At 41.2% G+C, this 26,590-nt stretch overlaps 3 protein-coding genes across 4 annotated transcripts; all 3 read right to left on the bottom strand.

Moving 5' to 3' along the window:
* Nucleotides 1-1,230: 1,230 nt before the first annotated feature.
* LOC147450410 (protein ENHANCED DISEASE RESISTANCE 2-like) lies at nucleotides 1,231-7,051 on the bottom strand. Of its 2 annotated transcripts, none has more exons than XM_086519644.1 (2): nucleotides 6,114-7,051; nucleotides 1,231-1,762 (listed from the first exon to the last, which is right to left on the bottom strand). In XM_086519644.1, the coding sequence occupies exon 1, from the start codon at nucleotides 7,007-7,009 to the stop codon at nucleotides 6,218-6,220; it is 792 nt and encodes a 263-aa protein (XP_086375770.1). In that variant the 5' UTR covers nucleotides 7,010-7,051; the 3' UTR covers nucleotides 1,231-1,762; nucleotides 6,114-6,217. The 2 variants fall into 2 exon arrangements, with proteins under 2 accessions (XP_086375770.1, XP_086375768.1); XM_086519642.1 differs by lacking the exon at nucleotides 1,231-1,762 and adding an exon at nucleotides 4,515-4,653.
* On the bottom strand, nucleotides 3,359-5,364 carry LOC147450411 (uncharacterized). The gene is made up of 2 exons (XM_086520461.1): nucleotides 5,179-5,364; nucleotides 3,359-4,998 (listed from the first exon to the last, which is right to left on the bottom strand). Exons 1-2 carry the CDS (start codon nucleotides 5,362-5,364, stop codon nucleotides 4,078-4,080), a joined length of 1,107 nt encoding a protein of 368 aa, XP_086376587.1. The 3' UTR covers nucleotides 3,359-4,077.
* On the bottom strand, nucleotides 5,170-5,763 carry LOC147450412 (uncharacterized). Its single transcript, XM_086519645.1, has one exon. The coding sequence runs from the start codon at nucleotides 5,761-5,763 to the stop codon at nucleotides 5,413-5,415; it is 351 nt and encodes a 116-aa protein (XP_086375771.1). The 3' UTR covers nucleotides 5,170-5,412.
* Nucleotides 7,052-26,590: the final 19,539 nt, after the last annotated feature.

Raw genomic sequence — 26,590 nt, forward strand, 5'->3', positions numbered from 1 at the left:
CCTGTCAAATCTGATTCTTCCGGAATGGAAAGTTTGTGCCATTCAGCTTCTTTATTTTGTAAAGAGTCTCACTCTGAGAAGATGTCATATCTGCCAAACTGTTTACTTCTGGAAAAAATCCGGCAAAGTTTCCCCTGTAAACTGACCTCTGTACACAGTAAACAAGCTATAAACAACAAGCTGAACACCTTTCCTCAGGAACTGTCAGTATTTTGAAAAATTTTGACAGTCTCCCTTGTAAACTGAGCTCTGGGAACCAAAAGATAGCTAAAAAACAATCATAATAGCTGACCAGTGGACAAATCTAAAAATCTCTGTAATATGTTGTCCTGTAAGCATACACTGTCTCTTGTATGGGCGATCACAGAACCTGTATCTATCTCAAGACTGAACCCTGAATAATGCCTCAACGGCCTGACGCATAAGATGCAATCCAGTGTCTACACAAAGTCATACATCCTAGGAATAAAAGATGTCGAAGAGGATGCGTGTAGAGGGGAACTCCAGCAACCTAATCCACCTCACACTGGGTAACCCAGCCCCCAGTGCTTGGCTTCAAAAAACCTCACACACGACCCTCACAAATGGCTCAACAAGCTGCCCAGAACTAACATACATCCTACAATAGACCAATCACTATCCTATGACCGTTGCGACGGTCTGTCTGCTAGCGTGACTCACAACTAGCAGACCCACAATCACAGTACATCAATCTGCAATACATGCCAGTGGTGTCAAGCCGTCGTATGATCACACCTCCTCTGGAACCTAGCAAGCACAAGAAGTAGCAATGCAGACTGCAATATATATATCTGATGATATATATGTATACCTGGTTTATAGATGATGCTTTGAAGACGAATGAGTGATGTATGTCGATGCCGATATTGATGCCGACCACCTCCTGCTTGCCAATCTACACAAGACAGATTTCTTTGCGGTGGCTGAAACCTATCTTCTGATGTAGTGCTCAGAATAAAATTTTGAGGACATAAACGGCTTCGAAAGGGGGGTAAAACCTCAAGTCACCTGCTGGAAATACTCTCGGAACGTCGAGTGTGAATTTTCAAGCTCCGAATCCAGAATCTGCCTGAAAAGTGCGCGCGCGTGATTACGCAAAAGACGCTTTGCACCTCGCTCTGATACCAATTGAAGTTGCGGAGCGGAGCGTGGATCGACACACACACACACACACACAGATACACAGAGAGCTTACACAGCACGCAGAGAAGTCGTTTTGAAGGGTTATCTCCCAAAACCTTATTATCCACAAAAATATAAGTGAGTATATACAAAGAGTTAGTGATAAGTGAGTTAGGCGGGCGGCCGGCCATATTCGTATAAGAGGCCACTTGGGCTTTAATCCCAACAGCTGCCATCTTCACAACCATTCTATTCATATCCAGAATGCCTAGCCCTCCTCTAGATTTGTGAAGGCAGCATGTGCTCCAAGCTACCTTAGGTATTTCGTTGATATCTTTTGTTCCTGCCCAAAGAAATCTTCTAGCCAGGGAAGTTATTTGATTAAGTTGGGCACATGTGGGCTTCCAACAAGATATGAAATAAATTACAAAAGGAAGCAAAAATTTATTCAGTACAAAAGTTATGGAGGCAAGAGAAGGTTGAAGAGCTTGCCACATAAATATCTTCCTTTTGAACTTTGCCATAATCCAATCCCACCTTTGACCCATAGTGACTTTGAATCCCATGGGTATTCCTAATAATCTGAAAATCTGCCCATCTGGTATCAGATTACATACAGCTGCATTGACAGAAGGGGGTATAATCCCATTAGAGGCTTTGAATCTAGTTTTTTGGTGATTGATTTGAAAACCATTGGAAAGACAAAATGTGTTTAGACAAATCCATGAATACTTCTGCCGATTCAGAATCTACATTAGTAAGGGCATTAGCGTCATCAACAAACATCTGTAGACAGAGATCATTTGAGGAACCAGCAATTTGAATACCCTTCAATCCTTCTTCCTGCATTCTTCTCTTTACAATCCATCCCAAAGAATCTGAAGTTATGGCAAATAGCAAAGGTGCAAGAGGACAACCATGCCTTATTGATCTCATCAATCTTATGAAATCTGTTGATTCCCCATTTACTGAAATTCCGGCATAAGCATTTCCAAAAAGCACATTAAGAAATTTAATAAACCTTTTGCCTAGACCCATATCAAAAAGTGATTGCAATATAAACTCCCATTCCATTCTATCATAGGGCTTGTCAAAATCAACTTCGAAAAAGAAGAAGCCTTGATCATTTTCCATAGCATGTTCCATGCCCTCCCAAAGGGTGATGATAGCACCTAATATGAATCATCCTTTGATAAAAACCCTTTTGTTCCTGAAGAATGAAGCTAGTCACGAGAGGGCTGAGTCTCCTAGCTAAGGACAGGGAAAAAACTTTATATATAGAAGTCAGACAGGTAGTAGGTCTCCAATTGCTAAGATTCTCCCTCTCATTTTTTATGGATGAGTTTGACAACTCCAGTGTTGACAAAAGCAAGAAAAGCTTCCAATCTAACAACTTCTTGCCAGAGTAAGATCAGATAAGGTGCTATAAACTCTTTGAACTTGATGTAGAATTCATTAGGAAGTCCATCACTTCCTGGGGTTTTTTCAGTCTACAGGTTGCTAATAGTTTCTTTGACTTCCTCTAGAGAGATGGGTTGGTCCAAGAAGTGTGCCTGATGCAGAGCAACAGTCTTCTTTTTGGACTGGGCTATAAAATTCCTAGCCTCCTGAATCTCTTTATTTCTCTTAGCAAGACCAGAGAAAATATTAGCAAAGAACTCATGGACTGTAGAAACATTTTCTTTGTGATTCTTAGCAGGATTTCCATCACTACCTTTCAACAAAGTTATGAAATCCTTAGATTTTTTTTTTTCAACATATTATACATACTTTTGGTGGTCTTGTCTATTTTACCTACCTAGAATTCTCGCGTGAAAGCCAGGGCACTGTTAGCATCAAGGAGCTCTTCCTGCTTGAGTGACACTCTAAGATCCAAGAGCCTAAGAGAGGGAGGGTCAGCACAGGAGAGAGATTCTTCAAGTTGAAGAATTTCCTTAGATATCATCATCCTCTATGAGCCCTAATGTCCTTAGCTATTTTCTTGTACTTGGTCAAGACTCTCTGTATATCCTTAGCAGCTAACTCCCAAGCCTTGGCAGGAGAGGAGTAGATAGCAAACGACACCTTCATGATGACTTGCACTTTATGTTTAATGCAGTCTATGTCAAACATAGCATAGTCTAGGTGGGGCCAACCGGACTTAAAATTGCTCTCAGATTTCATTAGCTCAAACAGTTCAGGCTTATGACCAGGTAAGAATATGGAAGCATCATCAGACTTGCATTGAACTAACTAATGATCCTGTAACACATTTGCAGACATGTACACTTTGTCAGGCCTGGCTGACTTGTAGCATTCCCCAGCCTGTTTGTTGTTCCAAGTAAAGCCAACATCCTCAGATACATCTAGTAAGTTCAGGGAATCAATCAAATCAGACCAGTGTATTTTTTCATTACCAGAGATTACCTGACCCAAAGACCTTTATCTGTCAACAATTTGCTCTACCATGTTAAAGTCCCCTGTCAGTATCACATTCTTTGACAGAGTGTTCAATTCTTGCCAGCACTGGGATCTTTCTGTCAAAGAGTTGGGAGCATAGACACTAACTATTGTATAGTTGATAGGATCAGCCAAAATGATAGCCACCCAAAAACCTTTATTGGAGTATTGCACATTTGAACCCAAATTAGCCCATTTGCAAGATAGGCCTATGACAGCACCTCCTCTACCTGCAAAATGATTAGTGGCATACCATTGGAAACCAAAGCCTATTCTGTTCATATTGAACTCTAGCTCTTTGCGTTTGAGTTTGACTTCGTGTAGACAAATGTAGTCAGGATAAAGTGACAAATCCTGCATCCACTTTCCGATAACCACAGCTCTTGCAAGGTGTGATAACCCTTTACAATTGAAGCAAAAACCAGAAAGATTAGGAAACATCATTTCTTACTGCTTTTGTTAGGTTTTACCATAGATACAGAAACCCTATTGGGATCATTGGATTTCTCCACCTTTCTCTTGCTTTTGACTATCTACAGATTGGATAGAGACTCTTCCTCGTCTTGAGTCATGACAATGTCCACTGAGGGAGTTGGAGAGTTTGCCAAGGTAGCCATTTGAAATTCTGTCTTTGGCTTCAAGCTCCTTAGCAAACTGAAGCATTTCCAAATAATCCACCTTATCTATTATTTGTGTACTCTGTATAAATTCATCAGCTTCACTCTGTGATTCAGAGAGACCTCTTGCATTGTCTTTAGGGCTGACAAGAGGGACCTGAGAGGGTTGGGGGCTTTTGGGAGAATGAGTCCCATCTTCCTTCACCTGTGAGGGCTTTCCTTCCCCATCAGCATCAGAGTGCACTTGGGCAGAACAGGGATCAAAAACATCTTCCAGCAATACATCAAGGTAGTTAGAGTTAGTAGCATTACCCCCTCTCCTCCTTTGCATCCTATTATTGGATCTCTTGTTAATAGGTTGAAAGGCCTTTTGAGGAGTGGGTTTGTGCTCCTTAGTAGAATGATTTGGTACTTTGGATTGAGCCAAGATAGGACAATCTTTGATAAGATGACCCTGTTGAAAACAGTGGAAGCAAGAGTTAGGGATATTTCTATACAGTACCCTCTGTTCATGCAGTAGGCAGCCTTCACAATCTTTGATAGGGACCAACACCTTAGGAGCTTTGCATAGATCTACTTCTATCAGAAGTTGAGGGTCCCACTTAGAGTTAATTCCCCCTCTAGCCTTCTGTCCAAGGACCTTACCCACATAAGAACCATTTTTTCTTAACCAAGAGTAGTATTCAACTGGCAGGTCAGGGAAATCGACCCAAACAGGTGCTTTAGTAGGCTTATCACCTCTAGGGTTAAAACCCTTATACCACTTAAGAAAGGAAATTAGAGTATTACGAATGAGCCTCTATCCTTCAGTTATGACCTGCAGAGCGCTATTAGCATCTTCAGAGAAAAACAGATAATAATTATTGGGTAAGTATTGAATCTGCAGGGAAAAGGCCTTTTTGTTTTCCCAATTAATAACTACCCAATTTTTGAGCACTCAGAGGGACGGTCTGGGGCCATGACACAGACCTATCACAACCTTGTCCACAAGCTGATTATGCCAAGAGTCCAAATCCTTCTTGCTAACGGTGACACAATCCTCATTTTCACATACAGGTTCAGTGCTGGTTTCTACATGAGCAGGATGATGATGTTCTGAGTCAGAGACAACAGGAGATGGAGCTTTTATGGGAGAAGAAGACAGACCACCTTTAGCGGCTTCCATAGTTCTAGAGGCAAAGGGAAAATGCATGCCAGCAGGAATCTTCCCCTTCTAGTCATTGTTAATCACAATAGAAGGCATAAACCCCATACCTTCCTCAGCTGGACGGTAGAATGGATTGTCATACCTTTCTGCGTGGCCTCTGATGGCATCAGCATAGGACAAATGGGGCGCCTGATTGAAGTTCAATAAGAACTGTTGAGGGTGTAGAGCATTTCCCCTCATGAAAGGGCGGACAGAATCTTCTGGAGAGCTTCTTGTATGAGCAGGCATAGACTGTGTGAGAACTGGACCTCCTTGAAGACCTCCATGGACAGCATTAGGGCTTAGCTGCGTCTGATTACGATTGATGATCCCCTGTATAGCAGGTATAGAGCCTTCCATAGCTATAGAGGTGCCCATGGGGAAAGCACAAGCATACCATTGACTAATGCTTCATGCAGAGACATGGCGGGCTCCCCCCTGGGGGAGTCTAGAGTTTACTCAGCAGGAGAGAGTCGGGTGGAGAAGGAGAAAGGTCAACGGGCATCAAGAAGAGGGATGGCCAGAAAAATCATTCCTTGCATGGAGTACGGACATGGACCTCCTTGTTTGTTATCTATAATGGGAGAATTCTCTATAAATGAGCAAAAAGATCTTCTAAAAAAACTAGACAAATATTGAGATTATAATGGGAGAATTCCCTATTAATGAGCAAATATCTTATTAAAAAACTTGAGAAATATTGAGAGGAGTTGGTGCAAGCGACTCACAAATGGTTGGATAGTATGGGGGAAGATAGTAGTGACATCACTTCATAAGATCAATGCAATGGTGTCTCCCATTAGGTGTTCATATGGGAGGAGCATTAATTCATTTAGTCCACATGAGTTGCAGAGGAGGGCTTGAGCTTGACAAGCCTCATTGCCCCCAAAATCCTCTCCGGAAGCTCATTTGGATGGATGCCCTCCAGCACAAAGCCCATATCCGCCACGATGAGCGGTGCCAGACCGAATGTGAGATTTACAGCCGTGCGGGTTAAAATCGACGACCCCATATCTGCATCAACTTCTATGTAGTGCTGCTCCCTTGTGTAGGTGCATTTTACAAGTTTGCCCACCATACCCACAGACATCTTTCCCAGCACCACTTGCACAAGCCATGGTGCCCCGGGGTAGTGAGTCAGGACTTTGAGGCGCGCGTTGCGGAAGGCATCATCGCCATCAAGAAATGTCTGCATGAGGGAACCTTGGGGAGGGCTGGTGAAGCTTACAAAGTAGAAAACCACGCTATGGTGAGTCTTGTTGCCCACCTGGAAGTTGAAAGCCCAGACAAACGGCTGGTGCTGGGGGGATTTGCCGTCGCAGCGGACAGCGACAGCGGCCTCGAGTGCGGTGCGGACACGCGAGTGCGGGTGATTCATGATGTGGGTGATCGGAGAGGGGCCCTGGAGGAAGTCGAAGGCGAGGGGTTGCAGGAGGTAGTCGGAAGCTGGGATCTTGGCCTTGGATGTGAGGTAATCTGCGCTGCGGACGGAGAAGACGTGGGGGAGCGGGCAGGCCCAGCTGTTTGGGGCAGAGTGGAGAGACAGAGGGGTTTGGCCACCTTGTCTCAGCCTCTCCACCCACTCTCGGTGCTCAGCGGGAATTTCAGCAGCAGAAGCTTCCATTGGGGGAGATAAGGAGCCGCTGAGGTTGTTCGCCCTCCATTTATTTGGCCCTCTCCTGCCAAAAAGTTCAACGCGCAAGACCGGGACATTTCACTTACCAGTATTTAACTTCAAGCCAATTCACGTGACGTGGGGTTTGAACATGCAACTCGAGGCGTTCTATTCCTATGAAGCTTTGTCGTGTTCTTTTTCTCCCAAATGAAGAATGAAGAAGCGCCTATTCCTTGTCGGCACTTGTTGTGTTACATGGTTGCATCCTCGCTCCACCCTTATGGGCAAGAGCACCCTCACAACCTGTACACAACGTGTGTGCAACTACTTTGTTGATGTGCTCATGAAAACTTGCATGGTTTGCAACCTATGGCACACAAGCTGCCTACCAGCTCGCCATGTGGACTGGCTCTTAGCAAAACGGACTATGGTCGCTCATCTAGCACCTTTTCTTTAGGTGCAACTATGCCCTCCAACGTTCGTTATGGCCACACACAAACACAATTTGGGCGTTCTGTTGCAAAAATGGGAGCTAAATGTCCAAACTTCACTTCGAAGCTAGACGACACGTTTGGAGAGAGGGAGAGCATGCATTGGCTATGGCCCCAATTTAGAGCACATCCACAGTGCCTGCATCGTTGCCTCTGCTTTGTTTATAGGCAGTGAATCTTGCCAATGTTGAAGGCTCATTAAAGATTGTTCCGTGCATCTTGTGCCAACTATGCCAAAATCAACATAGTTGCAGACCTTTTTTTTTTCATAGTTCTAGTAATCTCTAACTGATGCCTCACGTGGCCATGACTTAGGCATAGTTATTTGTAAATGTTTATGATAACTATGACTCGTGTGACCACCATCTTAAAGGTACTCTTGAGCCTTCTTTGTTAATCAATGTCTCAATAATAGACCCGCTTCTAGAATCTAATTCCTCACGATTGTGCCTTTTCAATCATGACTAGTGTGTGACCCACGCATTGTTGTGGCCAAGAAGAACATGGACATTGGATCACACACACACACACACACACATATTCATAGGTGTGTGCGAGTGTCTATATGCACACAAGTGGAGAGAGTGGGCTATAGTCCTTGTAATCACTCCAAGAAGATGACAATTCTCTCTCTCTCTCTCTCTCTCTCTCTCTCTCTCTCTCTCTCTCTCACACACACACACACACACACATCATACCGTGAGATCAAGACTTGTCGAGTAAATCTTTAATATCTATTTGGATCAATAAAAATTCTCTCTCTCTCTCTCTCTCTCTCTCTCTCTCTCTCTCTCTCTCTCTCTGAAGTAATCTTACATCTAGTATTTAATCCCAGTAAAAAATCCCTCGACTCTTTTTGATAGGTTTAGGACTTCTTTACCACAAACCTTCAAAAAATATATAAATAAAAAATGGTTCTCCCCCCCCCCCCCCCCCCCCCCTTCGTCCTATATGGGAGTGGCCCCTTAAAGCTGGATAAATGCCTTTCAAAGGCACATTGAAAGTAGAACAATACCCCATAATACACTGGCAAACAACATTGAGTATTGTAGTAAATGATCTTGAGTCTATCAAGGTGTTCACGCTTGTCGTTTATAGAGTGTATACCACATATGGGAGCTTTGTGCACACACATGTTGCATGATGATGCTCTTCACCTCCTCTCTCCTACTCAGCCCCCTATGGGGCCAAGGCGACTGCCCGCTAGAAGCCATATTGAGTTATTCACGCATGTCGCATACAGTGTATACCACACATAGAAGCTCTGTGCACCACACCCACATGCTACATAATGATGTTCTTCATCTCCTCTCCATCCCCCTATGGGGCCAAGCCGGCTGCTGCTTGAAGCCCTACACTTTGGGAATGGATCCGGTTGGAATACTGTTGGTCTGCATTACCATCAAACCTTTATATATAGAAAGACCAATTTAGAAAGTATGGGAAAAATGCACAAAAATGAGACTTGTTCTTCTCTTCATTTCTTGAGGAAAGATGAATGGTGTTTGAGGATGCACACTTTGTGCATGTCTGCAAATCATAAGTAACCACTATTGCTTGAAGTTTGCACTGAACTATGTTTTCTATGAGCCAATGTGATAACATGTATGTATGTGCAACCATATGCGCACACACGCCCATGTTGTTGCCAGTTCCACTTCTTGCATGGCTAGAAGAAAGTTTCAAAAGGGACTCATATATCAATTGGTCTCTCTCTCTCTCTCTCTCTCTCTCTCTCTCTCTCTCTCTCTCTCTCTCTCTCTCTCTCACACACACACACACACACACACAGATTAGTTCACAAAAAATTGTATAGAAGTTGAGAAAACAACCCGAAACCTGAAATTGAGCAATACTTATAATTCCACAAGGAGTTTGACATTTCTCACAAAACTGGACACTTTCTAACACTTTTTGAACAATGCTTAAAATCAAGAGCTTCTTGAGAAAAACTGCAGATCTAGATGTGTGAGTTGGAGGACAGGGGGGACACTCGATGCGCATCAACTCCATAATTCCTTGCCTCAAAAACACCTAGAAGCTAGGTATAAGGTGTCCCCCATAGAGGAGTTTAAGATGTTATGGTAGGACACAATGTGGCCCGTATTATGAAATTGTGCATAAAACTCCCCATGGACATCAATAATAACTAGTGAATGCTCTCACAACTAGAACTGGACAAACAAAAGTTGGGAGCCAGACTAAAAGATTTTCCTAGGGCACCTTTGTGAGCATTATTCCAACAAGACTTGCCTTTTCTAGTTTGAGGCTTTAAAAATCCCATTATCCCACACGTAAAACTCCATGACAAGTTTTGGGTCTCTTTTTTTTTTTTTTTAAGCAAACTCACCATTGTGAGTGGATTATATTGAGGAGCCTAAAAAAATTACAAGGTTTTGTCATGCTCATGTTAAGCCATGACAACATCCAGGGATCATAATTACATCGGCTATCAGGGCAGCCACCCCTACGAACCCGCCTCCACAACCTTGATACACAAGGTCCATACTCTTGTCATTTTGAAATCTTTTATTTACCGATTTGCTCCCATCCTAGGCATTCCATCTGCTGACAACAAGGCACAAGTAGTCCAAGACCAATCCTCCGAGTGATGCTTGCGCACGAGTGCCCATATTAACACTTTGCTTTCTTGTATAATTTTTGTGAATCTTGCCACCTCAAAACCAAGACATTCAAATGCTAGAATAATACTAGAGCATACATACTAAAACTCCAAAGTCCAGTTTTGTGCATTGGTTGCTACGACATTCAACAAAGCTTGAGCTGTAGTTCTAGCTAATGGAGGAGAAAGAGTCAATAACTACCTCTACTAAAACTTCAAATTTGACGTTTAGTTCCGTCAAGCTTTGTCAAATTCAAAATCAACGTTAGTTTCAAAATTTAAAACTAACGTTGACAGTCTGTGTCAGCAACCATTCCGTGAGCCAAGTCTCGCCTATTCCGTGAGCCTTGCATGCTTCTTTCAGCTCGCCATGAGCAGATCAGGCCGGATGGAATATCATAGTTATATGTTTTGACACTTGCATGTTGCTACCGCAATGACAATCCTAATCTCATGATGGCTCTTCATCCAACCTCCTGTAGCCTCGACTTGAGTAGCCTATGCCTTGTGGAGCGTCACACTTCTTCATCGCGCATGGCTCAACCCTGTAGAACTGTCTTGCAACACTCATGAATCTTGCCTTTGGCACGATCCTCATATGTTGTTGTTGTTGCAAGCTAGTACCATCAATGCATAACCGGGAACACTTTGCAAATGTAGCTCATGAAGTTCATGTGAGCAATTGGAGCTGGTCAGTTATACATAGCGAGCTGGGAAAGCGAGAAACAAATTCACAACTACAGCCACATGAGGTTAGTTGACGCAAAGGTATAGGCTTGCCTAAGGTGGGTGCCAGCACAATCGAGATAGTCGGCACAGGCTTGCCTAAGAATCTGGTTTATTGTAATGATTTTTTACGACACAACACAGTCTTTGAGTGTGCTTGTGATAAATATATCCCTTTTTGTAAAGATTTTGATACTTATGGCAAGAATGTTTGTACTTGTAGTATTGATCTGGTTAGGAATACCACATTTCAAAAAATCCTAGCTAAAGGACTTAACCACATACCCACTTTTCCTAAAAACTCATATCTTGCTCTATCAATTTTACTTAGTTGTCTAACTGAGCTTGTCAGTACTCTCCAATTGGAGAAGACAACCCTACTGGACTTAGCAAATTTGGTTGAAAAATGCTTTTTTCAAAAAAATCTCACTCTTACCATATAAATGGTTATCTACTGAAAGCACATGGTGTTGTATACGGAGGCATGAGAGACCCTGCAAATGCCAAGAATAATGTACTGCAAAGCATAATACAGACTACTTGACATACCTGGCAATCCCATAAGCGCATAATTGCGTGATACACGAACAGAGAGAGATAGAGAGAAACATAGAGCAAGGGAGAACATGCAGATGTGCTTCCTAGAGCGAAGAGTCACACCGGCACGGCAAGAGAGAAGAGAGGAGAGGAGAGAAGAAACACACAAGCACTGGGTGAAATCTTCCCCTGTGCAAGAGTGAGCGTTTCCCTCTTGCATGTCTTTTATTATAGATTCTTCAATGCTCAAAATGAAAAAACATTTGCCGGTTGGCACAAATGACCATAGCTCCTAATGAGTACTTGAGTAATAAATGTATATATCCATAACATACTCTGGGGTTGAAAAAGCATCTGCCCTCAGTTGTGAGATACATAAGTGGTGGAGTCGAGTGCGAGGTACTAGATGCGGGGCACATGCCTGCATAGCACAATGAGTAACTAAAAACCAAAAGAGCAATAATGATTAGTAGGAAGCCTTTTAAAAGTGAAAATTTGTGTACCACGTGTATGGTGTGATGGGGGTGCATAAAATGAAGTAAATGTGTGGAGGTGCAAAGTGCAACATTGTTCAGAAATGTTGTTCCAAATAGACCACCATCTGTCACCCTTCCACCTTGCCATATCAATTCATCATATCCGGTCATATCAATCCATACCAAATGTGGTGGGCCAGTTCCACATACAATGTAACCACGGAGAGTCCTGGCCTTACCAGGCGTAGGCACTCTAGTACACATGTATCAACAGCCATAAATTTCCATAACATTATTGCAAAGCAGAGAGTCCTTCCTCACGAGGCCTAGGCACTCTAATACACATGTTAGTAATCATAAGTTTCCATAACAAGATGTGGAGCGGAGAGTCCTACCCTCTTCAAGAGTAGGTGTGTAGAAATTTTTCCATGCCAATTTAGTTCAATCCATAATATTCTTGCATGAAAATGCACCATGTTTCAACCAGTGTGACCAAGGGGTTGTGTGTAAAATTTATACCTGAAGTGTCTTTGATGTGAAACCATCGCACGTAGCTTTATCTACAAGAGGAATGCTTAAAGACAAAGTAGTAAAAATGACATCTTATTAATGGTAAAACTAATGGAAGCAAACACTAAGTGTATTAACATGTTAAAAGTTTGTAATGAGAGTTGTGATCAATGTAGGGATGGGTGGCACTAGAGAGTATTGTTGTGTGATAATAATACGAAGGTCCAAAAGTAGGTCCAATAAAGAAACTAAGCAAGGGGATTTTGTAAGCTACTTTTAAAAGAAAATTTGAAAAAGAAAAATTAAAAAAAATCATTCTAATTATATGACCTTATATTCAACATGGTTTATCGGAATCAGCTACGAAGGAGTACTAGAAATACTGCATGTTGTAGTGTGTATAGTGAAAGAAGGACGTCTTTTGGTTGACAGACCTGTGTGGTCTCGTTGAATGGTATAAGTTAACTCATTGAGGATTGTGGCACAACCGTGTATGAAAATGTTTGTATAGCCAACCAGTAAGCAAGAAGATAGGGATTAATTAAGAGATTTGAGTGAGTAGCAAGGAAGGCACGTTTTGGAAAATCTAAGAGAACATGGTTAGTATATTATCACTGAAGCTGTCAAAATGAGTTGACAAAAGAAAGTAACAAGATGACTTAACTGATTGTCATGCATTATGGATCCATAAAGTTTTTTGAATCCTTAAATGAGTTAGAGAAGTGTAACAAAAACAATGAGAATCGTGAATAAACTCAAAGTGCAAATAGTAATGACCACAATGACACTTTCTCTTGTACATTTAGACACTCATCTATTTATGTTTGTTATACTATAGGCATAGACAAAAATCTAGAAAAATGGCATTTGAAAAAAAAAATAGATGAGCTTTTTGTCACTATAGATACGGTGCACCTCTACCTCCCAATTGTAACCTGCAACAATTGGAGTCATTTCTTTCCAGGAAGGCCACAAAATTTTGGTTTCCCTTTGACATATTCATGCCAAGCACGTAGGGTGTTGGGTACCAAATAATCTCTAGTTGAGCAACCATTGGAAAAATATAGACAGACTTCAATACCCCAACAGATGTCCATCAATACCCCAACAGCAGCACGTGATGATCGGGGAGGTGGGCACGTAAAAGATCTCCATCAATGTCCATATACCGCCGAGTAGGGAGGCGAGACCCACCGCAAAAGTTTCCACAGGTTGCACCATTCACTGAAGAGCTTGCTCAAAGTTTGTCTATGCGAGTATCCTGAGGGCCGATCACTCATGTGTTTTTGTCGTCAAATTTAGCAGAGAAGGGAGACAGAGAGTGTTTGTTGCAGTGTTAAGCACTGGGGTCGTACCGCTTTAGAATGCTTGCCTTGCAGGCTAGCAACATCATCAACAAGGCCTGTGCTACAAAGCGGCGCATCTGCCCAACAAAAACAAGTATGTTAATTGCTTGTTTGCTTGGTGTTCATTAGAAAGCCCAAGGCAAGATATTTCCTCAAACTCATAACATTACCAAGGATATCACCCTTTGCCTTGACTTAGTACTTTCAAAATGTGAATTTGTATGCGCCTCTAAACAAAAAATCTGCTCTAACTTCCCCAAATACACTATAACCCTTTTTGGCTGGTAAAAACTCCACAGAAGTTACTCTTAACCTCCCTAAACAAAAATTTCATCTCTTCACATCTGATATTACTCAATGCTATGAGAACATACGCCTGGAAGGAGAACTAGGATTGAAAGATGTTCTATTATAAATTATTAATCTTGCCTTTAAACATGCTAGAATGAATGGTTTCTTCTACATGTCTCTCTCCAAAAAACCTAGATGGATTAGGGAAAAACAGTCTTCTCATCCCTTACACTTCGATGAGGATAAACTATTTAAAAATATATCTTGGGTCCTTGATAATTGCACTATTCTTTTCGGAGGATAGTGCTTTAACCAAAGCCTAGGCATTCTCATGGGTTTTTCATGCTCACCTCTTATGTGTAATTTAAACTTGGTCTTCTTTGAATACAATTGGTTTCTCAAAACCATGGGTGACAAAAAACAACTATCATAAACTTTCACTATTTAAACACACTTATAGATATAAGGATGACATATTAAGCCTCAACAATAAAACATTCTTAAAAGAAATCAGTCATATTTACCCTAAATGCCTAACAATAGAACCAAAATATGGACAAGGGTTTAAAACATCAACCGGCTTCTTTTCTACTTCAGTACAGTTCCTTAACTTTACAATTACTCTCCATAACCCTTGTGTGGGAAGTTATGACCAACGGTTTACTTTGAAAGACTCGAACTCTTATATATCCCACCCATTGATTTCATAAAAAAGAATAGTATACTTGATTATGTACTCCTCCTCTAACTGCTTCTTGGCATGGGAAGATAAGAAGCATGGGAAGATATCAAGATACTTATCCACAAATTTTGCCTTAATGGATTAAAGAGAAGTGACATAATTAATAAAATCATAAAATCTCTTTCTCAGAATGAGTGGCCTGGCCTACATTTTAACCATACTAACCTCGTTTCTCTAATTAGGTAGTAGGCCCATTCACAATGGGACTACTATCGGCCCATTGTGTATGGTGCCTAGGACAAGGCGGGTACACACACACACAAAAGTAAACTTACAGCTAGAATTTAATCCCAGTAAAAGAACCCTGACTCTTTTTGACAGGTTTAGGACTTCTTTACCACAAACCCTCAAAATACATATAAATAAAAAGTGGTTTCCCCCCCCTCCCCACCCCCCGCTTCCCCCTTCTTTCTATATGGGAGTGGCCCCTTAAAGCATAATTTGGATAAATGGCTTTCAAAGGCGTATTGAAAGTAAAGCAATACCCCATAATACACTGGAGGACAACACTAAGTATTGTAGTAAATGATCTTGAGTCTATCGAGGTGTTCACGCCTGTCCCTTGCAGTGTATACCGCACATGGGAGCTCTATGCACACACATGCTACATGACGATGTTGTTCACCTCCTCTCTTTCACTCGGTCCCCCTATGGGGCCAAGGTAGTTGCTTCTGCTGGAAGCCATATTGACTGGTTCATGCCTATTGCATACAGTGTAAACCACACATAAAAGCTCTGTGCACCCACATGATACATGGCTGCTGCTTGAAGCCGTAGCTTTGGGAACGGAGTCAGTTGCAATACTTCTCGTTTGCATCACCATCAAACCTCTATAGAAATGTGAGTTTGGCCTTGAGCCACTTAGTCTCTTTGCGTGTTGTTTGTGTTGATATAAAGAGACATTGTGACTTTGTTATGGAAGCTTGCCTACTCTCTAACCATGGAGCTTGTGGGGCAAAAGAGGGCGCTTCTCAGGTCCGCAATCTGTAAAAACCAAAATTACTGGTTTTTTGCAGCAGGCGCTCGGGTTTTCATATGATATACAAAAAAATGGTTTGGCTTGATATTTAGCGATCATGTATTAAAAACATGTCCATATTATCTTTGGTTTTTTAAACGCATGTGATCTTTTCACAGTAATTGATTGAATTGTTGTTGTTAAGCATAAAGGATACTTAGCGGGAAAAAAAGGTTTTGTATGGATTTATGATGGGCCGTTTTCACATGCCAGGTATATTGTATGATTGTGATGGTATAGGGTGCCATACACCAAGGCATGGACTAGCATTTCTGAAATTTTTTTGCGATCTCTTTTGGTTTGAGGTGACTGGCATTACATAGTACCTGTTTAGATCATGTACAAGCATGGCAATATGTACATGGCCTTGGTTGTGTGCTCGTTATTTCACATGCTGACTCAAATTGATCACGATCTTACTGCAGGGTTAGGCTGCTAATGCCAATATAAGGCATTAAACACCTAGGGTATAGCTACAAACTTACTAGGAATGTTGTGATAACTGTAAAAAAAGAGGAGCTGAGTTCGACGAGCTTGTGATTTCATTTTAATGACGGGTTTTTTTAAGGAGCTACTAGCATAATCATGATGTCACTTTGATGATAAAGTGCACTATATAATATGACTTACATTGCTTACCATGATGGAGATGTCGTGACTAAAACAGTCTAGATTTCATGGCTATTTTCACTTAAGGCATGGCTTATCTACACTAGATTGTACAAATTTTGGAATTTTTTTCTCAAACTTAATGTAGAGGAACTAATTTGTTTTGTTGAGTGCTTTTTTGTCTAAGCCAAGCAACCAACAAACTAGATTGTACAAATTTTGAAACTTTTTACTCAAACTTAATGTAGAGGGGTTGATTTGTTTTGTTGAGTGCTTTTTTGTCTAAGCCAATCAACCAACAAGCTGTTTAAAAGTATAGAACAACGGTTTTTTGAGGGATTATCTAAAGCTGAAAACAAAAGTTACTATGTTTTGACAAATGTTTTAAAGATGGAAGTGGAAATGAGATATACCACATTTACTTGATTAGTTTAGAAAATTTATCTGATTAAATAAAAGAATAACATAATTTATATGTAAAATCTTGATGGATAATTGAGTAGATTACTTAATGGAGAGAGACAGATTTAAATACACGAGATTATAGAGTAGAGAGAGAGAGAGAGAGAGAGTACACACGATATACGTGGTTCACCCAATGTGGGCTACGTCCACGGGAAAGCAGCCACTCAATGGATTTAGTACTTCAAAACAAGAAGTAGTTTACAAAGGGATTATACCCTTAATGGAGCTCCTGCCTTGCTTCACTCTCACCACCTCACACTCACCTTGTTGCATCAACTTCACACTATGAAATGTATGTAGAAATGGCCTCCTTTTATAGGCCAAAAGGGCTGCCCTCTCTTATGAGAGACAACCATGTGTAGCCGCCCTTGTGCGAATAAGTCCAAATCGGACCCTCCAATCCGCCCATGTGTGGCCGCCCTTGAGAAGACAAGTCCGCTTTTGAATTCGGCCACCGGCCATTGACTTCCGACCACCGGCCATTGGCCATTGACTACCGGCCACCGGCCAACCGACCGGTTGTTTTCCGACCACTTTTCGGTCGCCGTCCGGCCATAATATTCCGGCGAAAAAATGTATCGGGGGCCTCCGTCCCCGAGGCCTTTAAAGTTTTCCCTGATTCTTGTCCGTGAAAATTTTGGTTTCCGGTGAGTGATTTTCCTTCACGCGCGATGGCTTCTCCTCATAATGGGGGCCTTACAAATGTGCGCTTTTACCACAGAAAATTACAAGGGTAAATCAGGCTCCATACTTAACAATCTCCCACTTGGAGACTGATCTCCAAACCAAACCTGTGACTGCTTTCCATTCTGGCTTCTTATCCTTGAATGCCGATTGAAGATGAGAAAAAGCTCAACTTCTCCTTGTTGACCACCTTTGTAAACATGTCTGCAGGATTTTCACTTGTATGCACCTTTCCTAGCTTTAGCTATCCCTCTTCCAAAAGAGTGCGTATGAAGTAATATCTCACCTCAATGTGCTTTGTCCTTGAATGAAAGACCGAGTTCTTCGCAAGATGGATAGCGCTTTGGCTATCACTGTACAAAACACAATTGTCTTGTTTGAATCCAAGCTCTTCTAAGAATCTGTGAAGCCACAGAATTTCTTTGCTTGCCTCCGTCATTGCTACATACTCTGCTTCCGTGGTAGAAAGTGAAACCACTTTCTGCAGCTTTGAAGCCCAGCTTACTGTTGTGCCTCCAACCGTGAACACATAGCCAGTAGTGCTCCTTCGAGTATCTTTGTCACCTGCCATATCTGCATCAGCATACCCTTCTAGAAAAATATCAGTTCCTCCAAAATACAAAGCATTTGTTGTTGTCCCTTTTAGATACCTAAGTATCCACTTCACAGCTTGCCAATGCTCTTTACCTGGGTTGTCCATGAACCTACTCACAACTCCCACTGCATGTGAAATGTTTGGCTTTGTCCAGACCATAGCATACATTAGAGAACCTACCGCTGCAGCATATGGAACTTTAGACATATAGGCTATCTCCTCTTGTATCTTTGGACACATATCCTTCGTTAGTTTAAAATGACCAGCCAAAGGTGTAGAAACTGGTTTTGCATTTTGAATTGCAAACCTTTCTAGTACCTTCTTGATGTAATCTTCTTGAGATAGCTTTATTGTCTTCTTCGTCCTGTCCCTTGATATTTTCATACCAAGTATCCTCTTTACAGCACCTAAATCTTTCATTGAAAAAGATTTGGACAACTCCTCTTTTAGGTCTTTGATATCCTGCATGTTAGCACTTGCAATCAACATGTCATCAACATACAACATTAGGATGATGAATTTCCCATCTCCCAAATTCTCCGTGTAGACGCAGTGATCCGAGTTGCATCTTGTGAATCCATGATCCAACATCCATCGATCAAACTTCAAGTACCATTGTCTTGATGCTTGCTTTAAACCATACAAGCTCTTCTTTAATCTGCAAACCATTTTCTCCTTACCTTTTACTTCATACCCCTTTGGTTGAAGCATCTAGATTTCCCCCTCTAAGTCACCGTGAGGGAATGCCGTATTTACATCCATTTGCTCGAGATTTAGATCATGAGCAGCCACAAGGCTTAAGAAAAGCCTAATTGAGTTCATTTTTACAACAGGAGAAAATATTTCATTGAAGTCAATACCTTTCTTTTGAGAAAAACCTTTTACCACAAGCTTAGACTTGTACCTTTTCTTCCCACCTTCTTCTTCCTTTAGCTTGTACACCCATTTGTTTTGAAGTGCCCGCTTACCTTTAGGCAACTCAACCAACTCCCATGTTTGGTTGCGATGTAGTGAGTCCATCTCCACTTGCATGCTCTTCGTCCATTCTTCTTTGGATTCATGTTGCATAGCTTCTTCATATGATTCCGGCTCTCCAGAATCTGAGATCAAGAGATGGTTGAAGGAAGGAACAAACCTTTCTGGAGGTCTACTTGCTCTTGTAGATCTTCGGGGAATAGGTTGAGGCTCCTCATTTGGTTGACGTTGTTGCACATTGTCACCGTTTGCAGTCCTTGAGTCTTGACCGTCCTCAAGCTCCATGTACTCATCACCTGTTTCTTTTGTTTGTTTTCTTTCCAAGTAATCTTTGTACATATTTTGTTCGTTAAAAATTACATCCCTACTCCTTAAGATTTTACCATCTTCAGGATTCCATAGGTGATACCCAAAGTCTCCTTCTCCATAGCCAATGAAGAAACACTTTTTGGACTTTGCATCTAGCTTTGATCTTAGGCTTCTATCTATGTGCATGAAAGCCTCACACCCAAACACTTTGAGAAATGCATAATTCACCGGTTTACCTGTCCATGCCTCTTCTGGAACTCCCCCATCCAATGTCGTTGAGGGTGAACGATTGATTAAGTACACAGACGTACTTACAGCTTCCGCCCAAAGCTCAAGCGGTAGGCCTGCATGTAGCCGCATGCTTCGTGCTCGTTCCATGATTGTCCTGTTCATCCTTTTCGAAATCCCATTTTGTTGAGGTGTCCTTGGGTTGTCCTTTGCCTCCGAATTCCATTGCTAGCAGAAAAGCTTTCAAAAGCTTGGCTGCAATATTCACCTCCATTGTCGGATCTGAGGCATTTAACCTTGGTACTTGTTTCATTCTCCACAAAGGCTTTCCACCTTTGAAATATGGAAAATACATCGGATTTATTCTTCATGACATAAACCCATGTTTTTCTAGTCGCATCGTTTATGAATGTTACATAGTAAAATGAGCCACCAAGTGATGGTGTACTTGCAGGACCCCAAACATCAGAATGAACCAACTCAAGTTTTTTATTTTTTCTTTCATTTCCTGATTTTTGAAATTTTACCCTCTTTTGTTTACCATAAACACAATCTTCACAGAACTCTAAGTCCACTTCTTTCAAACCTGGTAGAAGCTTCTTTGTTTGAAGGATTTTCATTCCTTTGGCACTCATATGCCCAAGTCGGTAGTGCCACACCGCACTGTCAACTTCTGTAGTTGCTGCACAAGCTGAAGGTTGCATGCTAACAATACACAAGTAAAGTGTACCGACTTTTTCACCCTTGGAAACCACCAAAGATCCCTTTGAGATCTTCCACCGTTTGTTTCCGAATGCAATGTTGTGACCTTCATCGTCCAATTGTCCTGTAGAGATCAAATTTTTGCGAAGAGAAGCAACATGCCTAACATCTTTAAGCTTCCATTCATTTCCGTTAGCAGTTTTGATAGAAACTATACCTTTGCCGACAATCTCACAAGCTTCATCATCTCCCAAGTATACATACCCAAAATTACCTTTGATGTAGTCTTGGAAATGTTGCTTGTGTGGTGTCGCATGGAATGAAGCTCTAGAATCTACTATCCACGAATTAGACACATTGTCTAATGAGAGAATTAGAGCATCTTGCTCTACTTTACCTGCCACATTGGCCTCCGATGTTGGCTTGTTGTCTTGAGACTCTGTCTCCTTCTTCTTCTTGGACCATCAATCCTTCTTGACGTGGCCCTTCTTGCCGCAGTTCCAACATTCAAGAACTGACTTTGTGCGTGACTTGCTCCGCCTTGAGCGATCACGGCCCTTTTGGTTTTTGAACCTCTCCTTAAGCCTTCCTCTTGTTTCCACTGATAGTGCAGCACTTGATGATTCTCCTGTGCTTCTCCTTCGCATTTCCTCGCTTAGGAGAACACCCACAACATCATCAAACTTAAGAGTATTTGTGCCAGAGATAGAATTACTTACAGCCATCACAAGGCTGTCCCAACTATCCGGTAGAGATGATAGTATAAGGAGAGCTCGCACTTCGTCATCGAAATTGATTTTCACTGATCGAAGTTGACTTATGTTTGTGTTAAAGTCATTTAGGTGTTCTGCAACTGAACCATTCTCTGCCATCTTTAGATTGAACAAGCGCTTCATAAGAAATACCTTATTGGATGCCGATGGTTTCTCGTAGAAGTCGTCAAGTGACTTCATCAAGTCCTCCGTGGTCTTCATCTCCGAAACATTGAAGGCCACCGTTGACGCCAAGCTTAACCGGATTGTTCCCACTGCCTTTCGATCAAGGACAATCCATGCTTCATCTGCCATTGTTGCGGGCTTCTTCGCAAGACCGCCTAGTGGCAAATAGAGGTCCTTCTGGTAGAGATAGTCTTCAATCTGCATCTTTCAATGTTGGTAGTTTTTGCCATTGAACTTCTCAATCTTGAGCTTCCCTTCCTCCGCCATAACTCCCACTCAATTCAAGGAATCCTTTCCTTGAGATAATTTAGCTACGAGCAAACCTTGCTCTGATACCATTTGTTAGGAAATAAGACGTAGCTAAATAGATAATTGAGTAGATTACTTAATGGAGAGAGACAGATTTATATACACGAGATTATAGAGTAGAGAGAGAGAGAGAGAGTACACACAATATACGTGTTTCACCCAATGTGGGCTACATCCACGGGAAAGCAGCCACTCAATGGCTTTAGTACTTCAAAACAAGAAGTAGTTTACAAAGGGATTATACCCTTAATGGAGCGCCCGCCTTGCTTCACTCTCACCACCTCACACTCACCTTGTTGCATCAACTTCACACTATGAAATGTATGTAGAAATGGCCTCCTTTTATAGGCCAAAAGGGCTGCCCTCTCTTATGAGAGACAACCATGTGTAGCCGCCCTTGTGCGAATAAGTCCAAATCGGACCCTCCAATCCGCCCATGTGTGTCCGCCCTTGAGAAGACAAGTCCGCCATTGAATTCGGCCACCGGCCATCGGCCATTGACTACCGGCCACCGGCCAAACGACCGGTTGTTTTCCGACCACTTTCCGGCCGCCGTCCGGCCATAATATTCCGGCGAAAAAGAATATTCCGGTGAAAAAAAAGTCTCGGGGGCCTCCGCCCTCGAGGCCTTTAAAGTTGCCCCTGATTCTTGTCCGTGAAAATTTGGGTTTCCGGTGAGTGATTTTCCTTCACGCACGATGGCTTCTCCTCATAATGGGGGCCTTACAAATGTGCGCTTTTACCACAGAAAATTACAAGGGTAAATCAGGCTCCATACTTAACACACACAAGTGTGTAATATATTTTTGACTGGTGCATCTCTCCTCTTTGTGCACACATTGTGCTCAAGGTAGCGATGAGAGAGTGACCGTGGATGCACTAAGTATCCAGGTTTTTAGTGCCTCTCATGCTTTCCATTTTGGGTTTGTTGGAGACCCGTGTTCGCAAAAAATGGGAGTTAGTGTATTTTTAACCAATTAAAAAATTGTAAAACCTAGGGTACGTTCCAAGCTTGCCCTCAAGAAAATCGACAAATTTTGCAAGTTTTAGTGTAAATATCGACAATTCTTCAAAATTTAACCTAAAATTTGTCAGAGTTTTAATTGTGTCCTTATTCATTAAATTACTTCAATCAAGAAAAATAGTATAAGTAGATGAAGCATTTCTCATTGTAGAATAGACTACCTTTTTCTTGAAACAATATGTAATTGCTTCTGGTTGGCTGCTAAGTTGTTGGTGAAACTCTCTCTCACGAAGAAAATGTGCCCAAGATGGAGGCAAGTTCCTCAAGAAAATAAGGATGTGCGACCTATGCCGAGATACCCATGGAATGCGGGGGTTGGCATTGATGAACTAACAAGCAAAGCCAATGCTGTAGTTCTTGTTGAAACTTGGTATCCTCACACACAAAGGATTAACGGCTTGGAGAATTACAATGTACATTCACTGATGTGGTCAAAGAATCTCAAGCAACAAAGAGGGCAAGGAGGGGTAGCATGTATGGTTAAGAAAGGATTGAAAGACTTTGTATCACTTGTGAAAGATGACAAGTACAAACGTTATGTATGGCCAAAAATTATGACACCAAAAAGAGCACCCATTTTTGTAGCGGTTGCTACATTCCTCATCATGATTCCCCCTTTTATGCTTGCATGGATAGAGATCACAGCCATTTTATGATTTAGAAGAGGACATTGCTTATTTCAAAGGCAAAGGTGATGTTATTGTATTTGAGGATATGAATGCTCACACAAAAACATTGCAACATGATACTCAACAATTTGATATGCCATACATTTCGAGGGAGTTAACACTAGAATGGTAACCTAACAGGACATAAAAGTGTCCTTTCAGGGTTTTGGGAAAAATTTCCAAAACCATAGTAGATCCACTCATTTTGAAAAATCCTTTCATGAGCGTATAGTTCAATAACTACTACATATGGAAAAAATGAGAAACTTGTAATTTTTCTCATCCCTTGGTCACTACAAGCCTCCAAAGTTGATGGACCAGTGCATTTTGCCCAAAACAACAATTTCTTATGGTTGATTGCATATAAATAAGAGTGGAGATTTTTGTAGGACATGAGATAAAATGCCCCGTTAACTTCAATGGGTTGGTGACCAAAACATATGGTTGCTTTTACCTCACTAATTTCTTTTTGGGCAAAAAAAAAAGGTACAAAAAAGTTGCATTTTTGCCATTCTGCGGACCTATCATGAAAGTTTCTATAGTCATGCTCAATACAGATACTATATATATGTTTTCTTAGTTCCCTTTGGGCCTCTGGATTCAAAAGGAGCCATGGAGCATGTCAAAAGGATAATGGATCTCTTACAATTGGAACCTTGGGGGCAATGATAAAGTGTTAAATACAGCAAACATGAAAAAACTGGGTTTAGCATTATGACCTCTAGAAACCCATAGAAACTACTCAATATCTAGCCAAGTTTGTAGTCTATGATTAGATATGGTCACTACCTACAAAATACACACAATTGGCCTAAGAAACTAGCAATATTGAGAAAGTTATACTTGCTACTCTAAAATGTATCGTATTCTTTAGCAATCAAAAAACTCAACCATCATCATATACTATGCTACATAGCATATGAGGTACCCCAAAACTCAAGGAAGATTAGCTTTATGTTATACATTACACTTACACAATCAAAATTGAATTTGGATATTAAGAAAGCCACCAAAAAAATTATAAAAGTGCTAATTTTGGCCAAAAAACAGGATTATGCAATTCTTGTAAATTGGTCATAACTTTCAATTTTAACACTAGGCTCTCCCTACAAGCATCAAACATGTTGCGAACTATGAAGGCCTAACCTCTAGCCATCTAAACCTCACAAACATGAAGTTTAGAGTGGTATAGTTGCAAAAATTGAAAAAAAAAACCAAAAACAGGACCCGTTTTTCAAACAGTTTAGGTTCAAAAATGTTGTGCAAGAGTAAGGTTAATGGTGAGATCGATACTCAAAAAAAAAATGCTAAGTTTTTTTCAGCTCATAAGGCAACTTTGTGGATATATAGCACCTAGAAATTCATTTTCATACTCTTCAAATAATTCAAGCAAAATGGTCACTTAACAGGACACAAAAGTGTCCAAGGACATAAAAGTGTCATGTTACCATTCTAGTGTTAAAGAAAGTTCACTTGTATGATCATACTTCAATGGATGAATGGTTGAGAAAAAGTTATGGATGACGAAGCTTCAATATGACGCACCATTGGAAAGTAAATGGACAGCTTTCAAGAAAGTTATTTGTTCTTGTGCTGAAGAATGCTTTGCCATTAATCATCCCCATAGTATCAACAAAGATAGATCACGGAAAATGTGGTTTGATAAAGAATGTCAAGATGCTCTAAAGTCCTTGATAAAGCTTGATGCAACTATGGACAAAGACAACTATCGAAGTCATTTGCATACATATAGGTCATTGATTCAAAAGAAGAGAAGAAGATGAGAAGTAAAGCAACAACTTTCTCAAGTCCAAGAAAAGGCACATGCATGTGGAAGAGCTTGGAGAAACTTAAGGGGCAAGCGGGTTGAGAATTTTGGTAACTTGAGAATCTTGTGGATATGTACACACATTGTAGGCAATTATATGAGCAATCAAATGCTAAAAAAACGTCATTTTATGGTTCACTCATATGTATGCCCTCTTTTTTTACTATTGAGGATGTATGCGGTCGGCTTGAAAAATTGGCCGCTCGCAAAGCGAGGGATCTTCAAGGTATCAAGCCGGAGATGATCAAAGCGATGGGAGATTTTACCCATGAGTGGATGTGTGATATGTTCAGCCTGGCACTTCGACATGGTATGCCTTATGATTGGACTACTAATTGGGTTAAGCCTTTGCATAAAGGAGGGGATGTAAAGAATGTAAACAACTATCACACTATAATGATTGGATCTCGTATGGAAAACTTGTTTGAGTGCATAATGGAGATGAAATTGAGGGATTGGACTGAAGATAATGACAAGTGTGAAAAAGGACAAGTGAGTTTTCATCGATGCCATAGCACCATTGATCATCTTGTCATGGAGGAAAATCAATTGAAAGGCAAGTGATTGTATTGTTGTTTTTTGGACTTTAAGAAAGCCTTTGATATGATTCCATGTACCAAATTGTGGAGAAGGATGGAAGAGCTCCAAGTGCCAAGTGAGTTTATGTTTGTGATTTCTCGAATCTATGAGAACGTGATGTGTCAATTGCGCATGGGAAGAGGAATTTCAAAATAAACTGTAAGCACTATTGGGGTTAAAGAAGGATGTCCATTGTCACCAACTCTCTTTGGTCTATGCATTGATCAATTGGAACAAATGGTACTTGACTTTATGCAAGAAGAAGGCATTGAAGAGGTCACTATTTGCAATGCGGTAATCATTGTATGCGGATGATATAGTGCTTCTAGCACACACTTTAGAAGATGCACAAAAGCTTATGGTTGTCCTTGAGAAATTTTGCTTGCATAGTGTGCTGATTGTGAATGAATCCAAAACAAAGGTTATGCTTGTGAAAACCAACCATAGGAAGAATCCATGCATTGTGCACAACAATGAGACAGTTGAAGTTGTTGAGACCTTAGCCTTCAGGTTCCGTCCAATAACGAGTGGCATGAATATGATATGAATCATTTGGAAGCGGAAAAGAGAGCATATTATGCATTTGAAAAAATGTATAATGCAAGAAACATCAAGTGTTGGGTGTTGGAATTAGGGTTGCAGACAAACGCACACAGCTTGGAGAAGACGAAGGAAGCTCAAGGCACACAATAGAGAGTGTGTTACTTAGTGTGCAATGGAAAGATAGATAGCCCTAGAGTGATGGGCGTATATACAATGCATGGGGGAAAAACCTCCTAAAGAGGGAAAAAATGCCCCGGCAGTCCTAGTGTGTTCACACACATCACTACCACATGTATATGGTAACAAATCCCCCCTGGAGTGATGCGGTGAATGAGAGCTGGCACATGAGTAAAGGGAAGTGCCATGCCCTAAGG

Source organism: Adiantum capillus-veneris, chromosome 9 (genome assembly GCF_014529385.1).
Source record: "Adiantum capillus-veneris isolate H3 chromosome 9, ASM1452938v2, whole genome shotgun sequence".
NCBI classification, from domain to species: Eukaryota; Viridiplantae; Streptophyta; class Polypodiopsida; order Polypodiales; family Pteridaceae; genus Adiantum; species Adiantum capillus-veneris.